Source organism: Suillus bovinus (assembly GCF_016758785.1).
Source record: "Suillus bovinus strain UH-Sbo-P2 chromosome Unknown EDB93scaffold_20, whole genome shotgun sequence".
In the NCBI taxonomy this organism is placed as follows: Eukaryota; Fungi; Basidiomycota; class Agaricomycetes; order Boletales; family Suillaceae; genus Suillus; species Suillus bovinus.
The window spans coordinates 39,389-53,103 of record NW_024542076.1 but is presented as its reverse complement, the minus strand read 5'-3'; the positions used below and the strand labels follow the sequence as shown (position 1 = coordinate 53,103).

The 13,715-nt window shown below is 48.3% G+C and overlaps 3 protein-coding genes across 3 annotated transcripts; 2 read left to right on the top strand and 1 right to left on the bottom strand.

The window, feature by feature from the left end:
* Nucleotides 1–3,692: 3,692 nt before the first annotated feature.
* EDB93DRAFT_1275877 (TPR-like protein) lies at nucleotides 3,693–9,522 on the top strand (the record flags this gene model as incomplete). The annotated part of the gene is made up of 8 exons (XM_041454401.1): nucleotides 3,693–3,828; nucleotides 3,931–4,059; nucleotides 4,114–4,236; nucleotides 4,286–4,436; nucleotides 4,488–4,627; nucleotides 4,681–4,799; nucleotides 4,852–8,680; nucleotides 8,757–9,522. 8 exons carry the CDS (start codon nucleotides 3,693–3,695, stop codon nucleotides 9,128–9,130), a joined length of 5,001 nt encoding a protein of 1,666 aa, XP_041308683.1. The 3' UTR covers nucleotides 9,131–9,522.
* EDB93DRAFT_1139393 (uncharacterized protein) lies at nucleotides 9,241–9,598 on the top strand (the record flags this gene model as incomplete). The annotated part of the gene is made up of 2 exons (XM_041449242.1): nucleotides 9,241–9,453; nucleotides 9,514–9,598. Coding segments are annotated over exons 1-2 (221 nt in total), but the record flags the coding sequence as incomplete, so codon positions are not given.
* A 184-nt stretch (nucleotides 9,599–9,782) lies between these two features.
* EDB93DRAFT_296019 (uncharacterized protein) lies at nucleotides 9,783–11,760 on the bottom strand. The gene is made up of 14 exons (XM_041456010.1): nucleotides 11,613–11,760; nucleotides 11,518–11,552; nucleotides 11,323–11,464; nucleotides 11,134–11,171; nucleotides 11,046–11,084; nucleotides 10,987–10,991; nucleotides 10,860–10,939; nucleotides 10,802–10,809; nucleotides 10,591–10,734; nucleotides 10,524–10,539; nucleotides 10,417–10,459; nucleotides 10,353–10,361; nucleotides 10,266–10,303; nucleotides 9,783–10,215 (listed from the first exon to the last, which is right to left on the bottom strand). Exons 1-14 carry the CDS (start codon nucleotides 11,639–11,641, stop codon nucleotides 10,062–10,064), a joined length of 780 nt encoding a protein of 259 aa, XP_041308681.1. The 5' UTR covers nucleotides 11,642–11,760; the 3' UTR covers nucleotides 9,783–10,061.
* Between the last annotated feature and the right edge of the window lie 1,955 nt (nucleotides 11,761–13,715).

Sequence of the window (13,715 nt, the reverse complement as noted above, 5' to 3'; positions counted from 1 at the left end):
TCTGGGGTCAAGACTAGACCAAATTCAGTATGGAATGAAAGTTAAACTTGACCCCAGATTTTCCGGGGTCATATTCGAGCAAACACAATTCAGTGGGCCTTCGTGCTAGAAACCAGTTCCAGGTCAAAGAGCGCAAAATACCTAGTGTGAGCTGGGATGTTGGCGCTTGCAGATAACAGGCGCAAAGTAGCTGACCACGATCAAAACGCCATCACTGCTTAGAACTATGCCGTCCCAACATGCTGTTTTATTTTGGTAATGTCACTTAGTATGAATCCTGGAACAGCCAAAGTATGTACTTACATGCCAGGTTACGGTTTTGCCCATCCCTATGTATCTTCGATCGGGGTTTCGCATGTGACCGTATTTGTGAATTGATGCGCAGTATCTGCTGAGTCAAGTGCCCAGCATTACTACTACATAGTACTAAGCAGGTGATTCAAGTTAGAACCGGTCACCAGCAACCCATCATACTACCTGTCAATATTGAGGTCCTCCATATTCCATGATCTGTGGCCGAGGCTATATCAATTGAAAATGTAGCACTCATCTCGACTCCACATGGAACTCTGAACTCAAGTATGATGACATGACCACTGCTAGTTTTGAGTCTGACTGCCTCACTCAAGACTGACCTTGCAGATGAAATTTCTCCTTCGACGATTGAGAACTTCTACATCCTACTGCATGAGCTCTGTTCTGGTAGGTCTTGGAAGTGGAGATGAGAGCAAATTCTAGGGGTGGTTTATAATCATCGTGTCAGAGTCTGGAAAAATGTTACCACTGTTGTCTGAGAAAGAAGGGAAGATGTTTTGGGTGGATCCGAGGAAGCCTGCCCGGGCCGGCAATCCTAAAAGCCACAGCCTAATTTTTGCTACAAACGTTACTGGCGCTACTCCCTTATCCTTCTCTCATGGTTTCTCCTCACTATTCGTAAATCAAGGCGCTACGCCTCGCCCCCATCTGTCACGGTATCACTCATGATTTCAGATTGCGATCTTGCAACGGTGGGACGCCACCTGTCATGTATCATCGTGTGTCTTTCACAGTGAGTGTTTGTCTATCTTGCCGCCGGTTCGTTGTTGCCCTGTAGACAACTCTGCACAGTTCAACCGAAAGAAATATGCTGAGATCGCGTGTGCAAGGAAGAGATCTCATTATTCTCTGATGTTGAACAAACACTGACCCCCCTTCTACCTGTCCTCAGATGAATGCAACTCTTCAGCGCCTCAGATTGTCTGTGCTGTATCGGACACAGGTATATTTGTATGAAGTGAACTACTGCAGGATTTGAAACTGTCAGGCTGGACAGCATTTTCCATATCATGCACCACTGCCGATTGATATACGGCACGTTCCTACACAGCAATTGTACTCATATCTAACGCAAAGGACGAAGCGAACATCTGCATCAGTAAAGGAAGACCGGCATAATATCTCATGCAGAAGACGAGTCAAAATGGTCTGGGTGGTCAGATGGAGGCATTAGTCACGAAGCGGTTACGAACATGCCTCGTGCAGAAGTTCAGAGCCTCAGCGGATAATCGACTCACCGAGCGCGAGTTGATAACAGATCTATAGATGATATGCACATCTCTCGGGCGAGTAATAATAAAGCTTCGTGCACGAGGTTTCGGCCACAGCATTGAAACGCGGACTCAGCGCTCATATTCAAGTTGTCGAAGTCCATGAGCCAAAAAGGCATACCAGTGAGGACGGCTAGGGTAACTTTTGACCACATACCTGCTTTCCTGCAAATATTCGACGGATGTGATGAAACATAAACTTTGAATGCTCGAGATTGAATCAGCGCAGTAATGTTATCGTAGGCGTTTAGGTGCAATCGAAATTTCAATCGAAGAGTTCTATACGTCCGATTTCATTCATAGACCGCAGTACCTCAGCGCCCACAGCTGGCAACATAAAGCATGTAGCATCCAAGGTTTCATGTAATCTCGTCCCGAACACGGTTTTAATAAATAGAACATCAAGTCCCTGCGGCCTCCCTAGAGCCTAGATCCATCGTGTATCTCAGGCGGATAAAACTACATGACTTCGTTTTTCCATGTATTATTAGTCTAGATCTGCTCGACCTCGATCAAGGCATGAAAGCAATGAACTCATCTGCGACACAAAGCACAAGCACTCTAAGTATGCCACTCGAACTTCACAACAACAGCCCAATCATTCACCATGCGCACCGCAGGATCTTTCACGACCAATACCCCCATCCCAACTCCACGGGAAAATCTCATTCGACCTCCCTCTCGCCATCCAAAACAACACCCAAATGCTTCTTCCCAAGTCCAAGAACAACCAACTTCACCACTCTCACACCCCTCACACTGCGCGCGGACTCGTTCATACAGTCGTACGCACCGAGTGCCGCCCTTGCGGCATCAACAGACGAGATGTGCACCATACCATTCCTTCGTACTCTTCGCATTGAACCTACACCAAATAAAATCCCTTATTACATACCCATACGTCTCACCATCATCAAGATTTACCTCCCTGTGTGTTCCCAGAAGTATCTAAAGTGATGCGAAGTGTGGATGAATCGTGTTTCGTCAGTGGCAAGGACTGGCGCGGGCGTCTGCGCATAGGGACGACGGAGTCTCCACAGATGAGGAGGGAGATTCGGGATGTGGTTGGTAAAGTAGTCGTAATAGACCCAGATAGTTGAAAGTGCCAGGGCTTGGAGAAATGAAAAGAGGAAACGAACGAACCTGATCCTTAGCAACATACACGCTGCGAGGACGAGTCCTCTGCAACAGAATCCGGACTGGTGTTTTGAAGTCGGAGTGTTTGAAGGCAAGGTCTGTTAAGAGAAAGCATAGTAGTATCTGGATGGTCCTGGGGACCGCATTTTCCTGGTGTATCTCTGGGACTAAATTTACCACATTGCACACTTCTATAACGTGGTGTTGATCAAGGACACAATTTAAACTTGTAGGTCGCACATATGAATGTTGTGATCAAAGTCTTATTGGAAATTAGTATGCTTATTCGGGTTGTATTCTTGGCTCACTGGTAGTGCCACGCTTGACCGGAAAAAACGGTTATATTTCTTCAAATTGAAATAAGGGTATTCGTGGATATCGTTGGAAACTTTGAACCTGGCATTGCAAAGTTAGAAACTATGCCAATGGAAGAAGCACTAGATGTGATTACATAATGCCTGCTGGTGGCCGGCATCAACTTCGATGTTATCCTTGATGCACGTGTGCTCCTTGCAGCAAAATGCAGTCATAGACGTTCCTTCTCGCGCAACATATTTATTCTCTCAGACTCAGAGCAGTATGATGGCCTGTCAAGCTTAAGGGTAGTCACATCCAGGCAGTGCGGCTTCGTAGTATTCGAATTCTTGCGAAAGTATGGAATGCCTTGCTCCGGTATCCTTTTCGTTTCAGGTGCTTTAATCAATATCGCACCATACAGGCTACAACGTGCTTCTGTTGCACAAATCTGACGCCCACTGCACATGATGCACAGGTTATGCGTGGCGCGATATCCTGCGAGTCACTTAGGTCCTAATGACATCAGTGCTGTAGCACAGTGTGGAATGCCACATGCATGCCGTGACCCCCTCACTTATAAGCCATCGGGACCTCACAGGTTCTGCAGTATTTTCGTGACCTCCAATACACATCTTATTCTCAAGTGTTAGTTGAAATCCATCCCTTATCCACATGTCAAGATCCGTTCCTGGCCATTTCAATGACTACACTCCACCCTTGGGAGAGGGACTCAGTCACTCAGAACACCCCCAGGACACAGGACATAGAAACCTTGTGATCAATGAAACACTACAAGTTGTCGTCAATAGTATGTGTCACCCATCTTCATTTACCACGTACCGATAATTTCCAAAAACATTCTTGGCGGCACTTTATCTCGTCGTTACTCTCTTGTTTTGTTTCGAGACAGACTCTGTGTCAGACCCGCCCAATGATAGCCTCCAAGTATCAGGCGAGGAGCTGGGCCAACCAGAACAACCTCAAGATTCGGGAGAGACAAACCTGGTGATGAGTGAAATGTTACAAGTCGCCATCAACAGTATGTGTCATCTACCTTTACTCAGCACGCGGTGCCCATGATTTCCCATGACAGATTCCCTGTCTGATCCACTCGATGATGCCCTCCCAGTCATAGATGAGGAGCCAAGCCATTCAGAACACACACAGGACTTGGGAGAGATACACCTCAGTGGAGTGCAACAAGTCGTCATTACTTGTATGTGTCATCTATCTCTATCCAGCTCGTATTAACGATTTCCCTCAAGCCATTCGCGCAACCGATCTCGCTCTTGGTCTTCGACGGATTCCCGCTGGCTTCCATGTGGTAATCAAGGTTAACGGTGCTGAATATTGGACAAGCAACAAATCTGCACATGTGGATGAAGCTGTCGTCGAATGGCACGAGCGCATTCTTCTGTAAGTGGTCTTCAACCCCGTTTGTCTTGCAGGCATTGAGAAAGACTCGAGGTCGTGCGAGTCATCTTCTAAAGCTCGGGTCAGCGTGTATGCATCATTTGAATTGGGTCACATGCTCTGTCACGGAGAACTCCTGCGCACATTCGAGATCTCTGTTGGAGAATTGCTGGATCGCAGCGAAAGGTCTCATCGTCAGTATTGTCCATTGCAAATAACGCCTGACGGATGCTAACGACTATCACAGCCATAAAATTTCAACCGAAGCAGGGCGAAGTCGTATCTACTTGTACTTCACTGTTCATGGTGGTGGAGCAGCGGTTTTCTGATCAAAACGATGGGAGAATTCTTTGTCCCCTTACTACCGTGAGTGGTCAATGCAGTCTGGGATTCTAATGCTGATCCCTGTAATTTGTAGCTTACATCTCGCGATATGGATGCGTTAGCTCAAAGGACGGATGCCGGACATCGTCTTCTCGCACGATACCGCAGGACGCAGAACGACAATGATCTCGACCAATCCATAAATCACTTCGAACGCGCCTCAGATCTCTGCCCTGTGGATCATCCCTACCGCCCTGCAGCAATGTTCAATCTAGCCACTGCAAAGTTTATTAGTTGCCAAGCCAACGGAAGATACCTCGACCTCGACATACCTATCTCACTTTTTCAAGACGCACTTGATTTGTATCCCACTGGTCATCCAGACCGACCCACCACCCAACTCCATCTTGCTATTTCTCTGCTCTCTCGCTTCGCGAGACGGGAATTTCAAAGAGATGCCGACACAGCTGAAGAGTTACTGAGCGAAGTACTTGATGTCTGTCACGCCAACAGTCACATTTACAGAGCAGCTTTGATTGCAATAGAAACATCCGCTCTGCATTCTGTTGGAAGCATAGATACAAATGATCTTCAGCAGGAGCGGCCTGCCGCACCCATACTCCCGTTATCACCAAATCAGCTTCTTCATCGAGCACAGCGGTGTTTGGAGAGAGATGAGCCCCGTGCCTTAAATGAAGTGATATCCCTTCATTACGATGCACTGCGATACTACAATACCGGACATGCTTACCGAGGGCAATTGCTATGTAATCTGGCTGCCATGCTGGGAACTCGCTTCGAGCGTCGAGGCAATGGCAAAGACTTGGATCAGGCCATCACACTTCAGATGGAAGCACTGGCCTTGCGCCTGGTCGGTCACGCAGGTCGGTCCACGTTATTAAATAACCTCGCAACTGAACTCTCCTTCCGCTTTGAGCACCGAGGCAACGACGAAGACTTGGATCAGTCTATCGCACTGAACATGGAAGCGCTGGCCTTGCACCCGGTTGGTCACACAGATCGGTCCACGTCATTAAATAACCTTGCAACTCAACTCTCCTTCCGCTTTGAGCACCGAGGCAACGACGAAGACTTGGATGAGGCTATCGCACTTTACAGGGAAGCGCTGGCCTTGTGCCCGGTCGGTCACACAAATCGGTCCGCATCATTAAATAACCTCGCGACTCAACTCTCCTTTCGTTTTGAGCACCGACGCAACAATGACGACTTGGATGAGGCTATCAGACTTCACAGGAAAGCGCTGGCCTTGCACCCGGTCGGTCACGCAGATCGGTCCATGTCATTATATAACCTCGCGAGTGAACTTGCCTCCCGCTTTAAGCACCGGGGCAACGACGAAGACTTGGATGAGGCTATCGCACTTCACAGGCAAGCGCTGGCCTTGCGCCCGGTCGGTCATACAGATCGGACCAGGTCATTAAATAACCTTGCGAATCAATTATCCTCCCGCTTCAAGCACCGGCGCAACGACGAAGACTTGGATGAGGCTATCGCACTTCACAGGCAAGCGCTGGCCTTGCGCCCGGTCGGTCATACAGATCGGTTCAGGTCATTAAATAACCTTGCGAATCAATTCTCCTCCCGCTTTAAGCACCGGGGCAACGACGAAGACTTGGATGAGGCTATCGCACTTCACAGGCAAGCGCTGGCCTTGCGCCCGGTCGGTCACACAGATCGGTCCATGTCATTAAATAACCTTGCTAATCAACTCTCCTCCCGCTTTAAGTACCGGGGCAACGACGAAGACTTGGATGAGGCTATCGCACTTCACACGGAAGCGCTGGCCTTGCGCCCGGTCGGTCACACAGATCGGTCCATGTCATTAAATAACCTTGCTCATCAACTCTCCTCCCGCTTCAAGTACCGGGGCAACGACGAAGACTTGGATGAGGCTATCGCACTTCACAGGCAAGCGCTGACCTTGTGCCCGGTCGGTCACAAAGATCGGTCCATGTCATTAAATAACCTCGCGACTCAACTCTCCTCCCGCTTTGAACACCGAGGCAACGATGACAACTTGGATGAGGCTATCAGACTTCACAGGGAAGCGGTGGCCTTGTGCCCGGTCGGTCACACAGATCGGTCCGGGTCATTAAATAACCTCGCGAATCATCTTTCCTTCCGCTTTCAGCACCGAGGCAACGAGGAAGACTTGGATCAGGCTATTAGACTTCACAGGGAAGCGCTGGCCTTGTGCCCGGTCGGTCACACAGATCGGTCAGGGTTATTAAATAACCTCGCGGCTCAACTCTCCTTTCGCTTTAAGCACCGGCGCAACAACGAAGACTTGGATGAGGCTATCGCACTTCACAGGCAAGCGCTGGCCTTGCGCCCGGTCGGTCACACAGACCGGTCCATGTCATTAAATAACCTCGCGACTCAACTCTCCGCCTGCTTTGAGCACCGAGGCAACGCCGAAGACCTGGATCAGGCTATTGCACTTGACAGGGAAGCGCTGGCCTTGCGCCCGGTCGGTCACACAAATCGGTCCACGTCATTAAATAACCTCGCCAATCAACTCTCCTCCCGCTTTGACCACAGAGGCAACAGAGAAGACCTCGAGGAGTCGCGAGAGAGCCTACGCTGTGCATTAGCTCTGATGATGCAACATGATCCTCGTCAATTACTAGTGCATAGCTCGCTGGCTAGCGTTTGTTTGTCGTTCCATCGTTCAAGCCTTGGCGATACTGGCGCAAGTGAAGACACTGATAGTCTGAATGCTGCCATGTATCATTTCAAGGCAGCGGCAAATATCGTCCCCGGAGGCTTGCTAGCCCGCCTGCGAATAAGCCTGCGTTGGGTTGATGAAGTTTCTCAACATTCACATCCCACTGAACTGGAGGCATATGCAACTTCTATGCAACTTCTGGACGCTTATATGTCTACAACATCTTCCGTATCGTCTCGTCACAATATCATGAAGGAATTCCCACGTACGCTTGCCGTTGATGCTGCATGCTGTGCTCTTCGTAGTGGTGATGTGTGTCGCGCTGTCGAGTTGTTGGAACAAGGCAGGACTATCATCTGGACCCAGATGACACGACTCCGCACTCCTCTTGACAGCCTTCAGACTCACGGCGATCATGGAGTAGCCCTGATGAAGAGATTCAGAAACCTCAGCTCCCTCCTCGACAAACCTCCTGCGAACTATTCGGAAGGAAACTCGAGAGTCGATAGAGAAGCAGAGGAAGCCCGGTACAGACGTCTAGTGGCGGAGTGGAATAGAGCTGTAGGAGAGATCCGGAAGATCGAGGGCTTCTCCCGCTTCCTCCTCCCCCCCTTATTCTCCGATCTTCAAGATGCAGCTCGTGATGGGCCTATCATCGTTCTCATCGCAAGCGAGGCGTCGTGCCACGCCATCATCATCCCGCACAAGCAACCTCCGACTAGCATTCAACTCCCTACCGATTGGCAGAAACTCGTCAAATTAGTACCAGAACTCCGAGAGGCAGTTCAAAAAGAGGCCAGTCCTAAAGGGAACCAAACAGCGCTGATAAAAGCTTTGAGAGAGTTGTGGGACGGTGTGGTTGGCCCGGTGGTCGAAAGTCTGGGTAGAATCGTACGTCCAGGTTCCCGAATATGGTGGTGCCCGACGTCTCTCTTCAATTTCATGCCGTTACATGCTGCTGGCGAGTACAGGCCAAAGGGAAAGTCCGTTTCGCAGCAGTATATCTCTTCATACACACCATCGCTCACCGCGCTGATCAAGGCTCGCAGAAGTCATGACAGGTCCTTGTCGGTGCCCTTCGTGGCCATTGGTCAGGATTTCCCAGCCGGTGCCTCATTCAAATTGGATGCTGTGGAGCCTGAGCTGGAGTTGGTGCGGGGACTTTTGCTCCCTCCCCCTACTGTTTCCTTCTCTAAGGTTACCAGCGTGGATGCCACGAGATCGAGAGCATTGTGTGCGTTGCGGGTAAAATACTTGGCTCCATCTCGCATGTCACGGGACACAGAAAGTTGACGAACCCTTCAAGTCAGCCTTTCTTATGCGCGATCAGCCGCTTTCGCTCCTTGATATCACGCAAGCGGATCTGTCTCGGCATGAATTTGCGTTTCTTTCAGCCTGTGAGACCGCAGTCGGTGACTTTGATACTCCCGACGAAGTGATACACCTAGCGGCTGGCCTGCAATTTGCCGGGGTTAACAGCGTCGTGGGGACAATGTGGAAGGTCACCGATAGTACGGTGCAGCATTTAGTCAAGGCATTCTACAAAAACTTATGCGGGGATGGCCCAATGAATTCCAAACGAGCTGCCTGGGCGCTGCACAGAGCGGTCCAGTCGTTGGCTTGTGACAAGGACATCATAATTCCCTTGGACCAGCGCATACTGTTCGTGCATATTGGCATATAATCAATTCCGTGCGTCTTCCCACCTTGTTGATTGAAGCATTCTGACGACTTTGCATGTAGTATCCAGTCATAGTCACGCCCAACCTGTGAATTGCAAGGAGTTCGATATTGCAGACTTTGAGATTGTATACCTACACGATATGTACACCTAATTTACTGATCTGAAAATGTACACGAAATTTCGGCTTCAATTCGTGTTTTCCAGTTTGTTGCCTTGGGACCGGAGTTGGGGCCAGATGTTATCGCTCCTAAGATGCACTCAGGTTAATGATTTACGGGTAAGTTGCACGACGCATAACACCTCATGTGGCAAGACACAATTTGCTATGGACGTGATATATAAGTCAAGTGTCCGAATTGCGCGAGGGCGTTGAATTTACTCACACCCATCATGCAGCACCGATATACGGTATTTAGTATGCCAAGGACCTTGGACCTGGCAGGATAGATAGATCATAGACGAATGAGAATATGTAGTCGTTCGTTCTCTTTTCGAAATAGATGTGCCTGGTGTACCATGCATATGGCGTGTGGACCGCTTTCCTCGTCATGTCATTGCACAAGTTCTTGTCAGGAACAGATCCGATAAAGTCGCAAGTGCATGCATATCCCGAGAGAGGGTTAATAAAGTCAGACAGGTTAATCATAAGATACTTCGAAGTATTGACTGAAGCCTTGATCCCCAATCTCGTGCTCCAACAACATTCCCGTCGTTGAGAGGCTTGCAGTTTTGTCTGATTATGGACGAGTATATATATATATGATGATTGGAAAATAATTAGCATACAACACGCATAGCTGCTGTTGCGGGTGCAGCGTCGTCCACGGTCACGGTCCACTCCTCCATTCAAAAAAACGACTACAAGAACTTTTCGCTCCCACCAAGTATCTCTGTAACTTCGTGTCCAGAAACAGAATCCAATATAAACCTACTAATCTTGAGAGGAGGTAGCGGACTGTACGTTAATCCTGGTGGTAAGGACAGCAAGGCTGGGACCTTCGTTCTGTGCAGGGATGGAGAGAATGCCAGTGTCGATAGATTTGTGTAGGTTGAGCATCAGTCGAGAGACGAGAGTAACGGATAAGCTAGATGTCACAATTAATATCAATTCGTGCTTATTGCAACAATAACTCGCCAGCTAGTCAATGTAGAAAGACTGCCTCTAATACCAACCTTGCCAATCGTCAGGAAATAGGAAACCTGAATATGAGGTCTGGCTCACTGAACCAGACTAATTCAGGCTGTAAGCAGTCTGCGACGCGTTCGATGTTCATTCGTTCACTCACATAATACGTCAGGATGTTCGGTATATTAACAAGCGCCATGGCTCTGAAGGGCATGCAGATGATCACATCAGAATTACCTAAATCACGATCTCGGGTAGCAACCTCACCCGAAATACATCGCACCTGCATTTGATTGAGTCAGCGTGCACAAATCAGATGCAACGAAAAATTCACCATCGTGAAATACGATATCAACTATATTTCTCCTGGTGACCAGGGACAGCCGCAGCAAGCTTCTAGTTTTGAAAATCCTGTACACTGTCAGGATGAAGATCAGCGTTTGGAATACCATCTCTGCCAGCCATGCCAACCCAAGACCTGTAATTGGACTCGAGTAAGATTGTGACATCGAGTTGCATGCAAATTAGGGTTGGAATTCACTGACGGGTGGCTCTGCAACAAATTTTGAATAATCATACACAACAACGAAGAGGGTGGCGTACGTCGCTGCTGTATAAGTCTCATAGCAGCCAACTCCTGGCAAGAGGACTGCATCGCTTGAATAATGCCCCAGAGATCCCGCCTAGAGATAATCAGTACAAGAGTGTAAAATTATACGCGAAGACGCACAGAAACTGCTATGGAAAGAGAAAACATTATGATTGTCAAACAAGTAAGCAGGCGCTTACTGCCGCCGTATAGAGCATAAGTGCGAATGGCCATTATGACTTCAATTCTTAGTGTATAAGGTTCTCGCAATAATGAAATTCTACTCACGGCAAACAACGACTGCTTGGAAAACAAAAGACACCTGTCTAAACAGAAGATACCCTGAACAGCTAAGTATTTGTTGAGCAATATTCAAGAACCAAAGCAAGACAAACCTCTATAGAAAGAAGTTATGAGCCTGCTAGTTCAGTATACACGTGATGAAACCATTGAACCTCAGAAGAAAGCGGCAAATACATTATAACTAAGCAGGAGATGTTGACGAGCAGAGCGAAATAGCGATTGACCAGAAATAGCGTTGCAGACAGGGCTTTTGGACGACGCCAAATAAAAGCAATTTCTTCGGGTAGGGTTGCCATGTGGTCGTACATCAGGATACCTGGAACATCAAGTCATCATCCCGAGACTGAAGATAAAGCTAAGCTTGATTACTGTCTCCCACCAGACCGGTATACATGCATAATAATCTGTAAATATCCAGTCGTCATCAGCCGCATACATGATCAATCTGTACGTGTATCACTCACATTTCCTGCGCTTCCGTGGTGGTATCCATTTGTACAATGAGCCAGCATACGATAGAAGACTGTTGAGAATGTGAGACGATCCGTTATATGCCAACCGTGATCGCAATAGCACTATGGATGTAAGTCTGCAGTCAAACACTTCCCAGAAACCGGCAAGCCGACGGCTTTATATATAGTGTTGCAGCTGCATAATTCTAGTTGGCCCATCAGCACATCACTGATTGTGGCCACCATGACGATCAAGGCCCAAGGGGGATCAAAAGTAAAGTGGCAGAGGAGGCACATCCGGCTCGTGGAAGGGCGTCCATGCAGAACAATTCAGTCGCTATCAGGATACATAGTCATGCATGCATCACCCACATTTGCTTCGCTTCCGAGGTATTCATCACTGGCCCAGGCATGGGATACAAGAACGTTGGCATTGAAAATGTACGGCAATTCCGTATATAGCGCTGTGCCATCAGCGTTTCAAATAAAATGTTACTAGCCTCGCATGGATAGTGAATGTTTGATATCTGATCCCTGCCATTGGAAAATAATGCAAATTAACTCTTTGCTAGAGCACAGGATTAATGCTACCATGGCGATCGAGCCTCACGTTGGGTCAGGATCTAGCAGGAATAGACACTGCTCACTGGAAATCTTGCCATTGAGTTGAAGGTGAATGCGAAAATAAAATTAAAATAAAATAAAAACCAAAACTCCCGAGTCAAGCGTAATGTTGATGGCAACCTGGAATTCTGATGTGAGTATAGCTGTGTAGCACGTGGCTTCTCTTTTCCACTTGCCACACAGCAGTCAGGGACATGTACTAGTAGGACTAGGACATGGTCGTCTGTATGAAGTTTGCGGTGTGCACAGACTTCGCTGGGGACGTGATCGGCGGAAAGTTCCGCAGCGTCTACGTCACCAGCCACCATTCTATGCCAACCACCATCATGTCAAACTCATCATTCTTATAGGCTTTCTATTGCGGTCCTAGTCACCTGGAGGGAGGACATGACTGAGAGTTGCAAACAAGGACGTGTGAGTACCGTAGGAAATAAGCAAACACTGAACCGAGGAAGTAGTAGACGGACAAGCAGGCATGAGAGACTCCTAGGATCCGAAGAGATGGTGGTAAAGATCCTGGTGCGGCAAAGGTTTGACGAGATGATAGTGACATCGTGCGGTAGCCTTGACAGACTTCCTGAATCCGAGCAACCCACTGACAGCACACAAGTTTGTATCCAGTGTGCATCAACCTCACTTTCTGCACACAGCGCTCAAGGTACACTCCAGCAAGCTTCAGTACCCTGTCTGCAGCCGCCTTACAGAGGTTTCTTTTCTGCCACAAAATCCAGTGAGTTCACATCCGCATGCAAGTCCGGCGAGGAAGCCGGCCATGAGTAGAGAGCACTCAAAGGTTCTATAACATTACTCACTCAAACTTACTCGTGTAGGAAGTCCACTGTTGTGAACTCTTTCAGAGAACCAGACAACGGAAGGAATTATCAACCCAGCCACCATGACACAGATGGGCCAGCACTTGTGACTTGTGCTCGCGTAAACGCCTTCTTACTAATTTTGTTACCAACTGTCTCCTCATCTAACCTCGTTTCAATGCATTGTTTTTATGGCTCCTCCAATTCATGAATCTGAGGTTCACTTCGCTGCATTCGCGTACTGATGTACTCACCTCGGCTCACTTTTGCATATATAGGCCGGCCATAAAACTATCTGCTTGCAATCAAGCATACTGTAAGGACCGTATATTCTCTATGCCCCGACCATGTACTCAAAACGAACACGCTCGGACTTATCCAGCCATCCACGTATGCTTCGCATCCGAGTCATACGGATGCATCCTTTTCTTTTCCTTCATTATCTCAACGTCGTCGTCAACCAGCACGGTCCCAGTTCCCAACCAAATCCTTCACTGCTGTCGACCCTTGTTCCCTTTTCTCGTTACTGTCACTCCAGTTCCAACACAATTGCCCGGAATCTCTATAAAGCTCTCATTGTTCTGCAAATGCCAAAAACCATACCCTTTCATACCGCCACTCGTTGGTACTCCACCCTGCCAAGTTCAGCAACGCCACCTCCTTCTGCCTCCGTTTTTAC

Coding starts and splice junctions, on each gene's coding strand:
- EDB93DRAFT_296019 (XM_041456010.1), bottom strand. CDS start 11,641: ATGGATACCACCACGGAAGCGCAGGAAAT. Junction 11,172..11,322: donor ATCTCCTGCTTAGTTATAAT/GTATTTGCCGCT, acceptor TCTTCTGTTTAG/ACAGGTGTCTTTTGTTTTCC. Junction 11,085..11,133: donor CCAAGCAGTCGTTGTTTGCC/GTGAGTAGAATT, acceptor TAAGAATTGAAG/TCATAATGGCCATTCGCACT.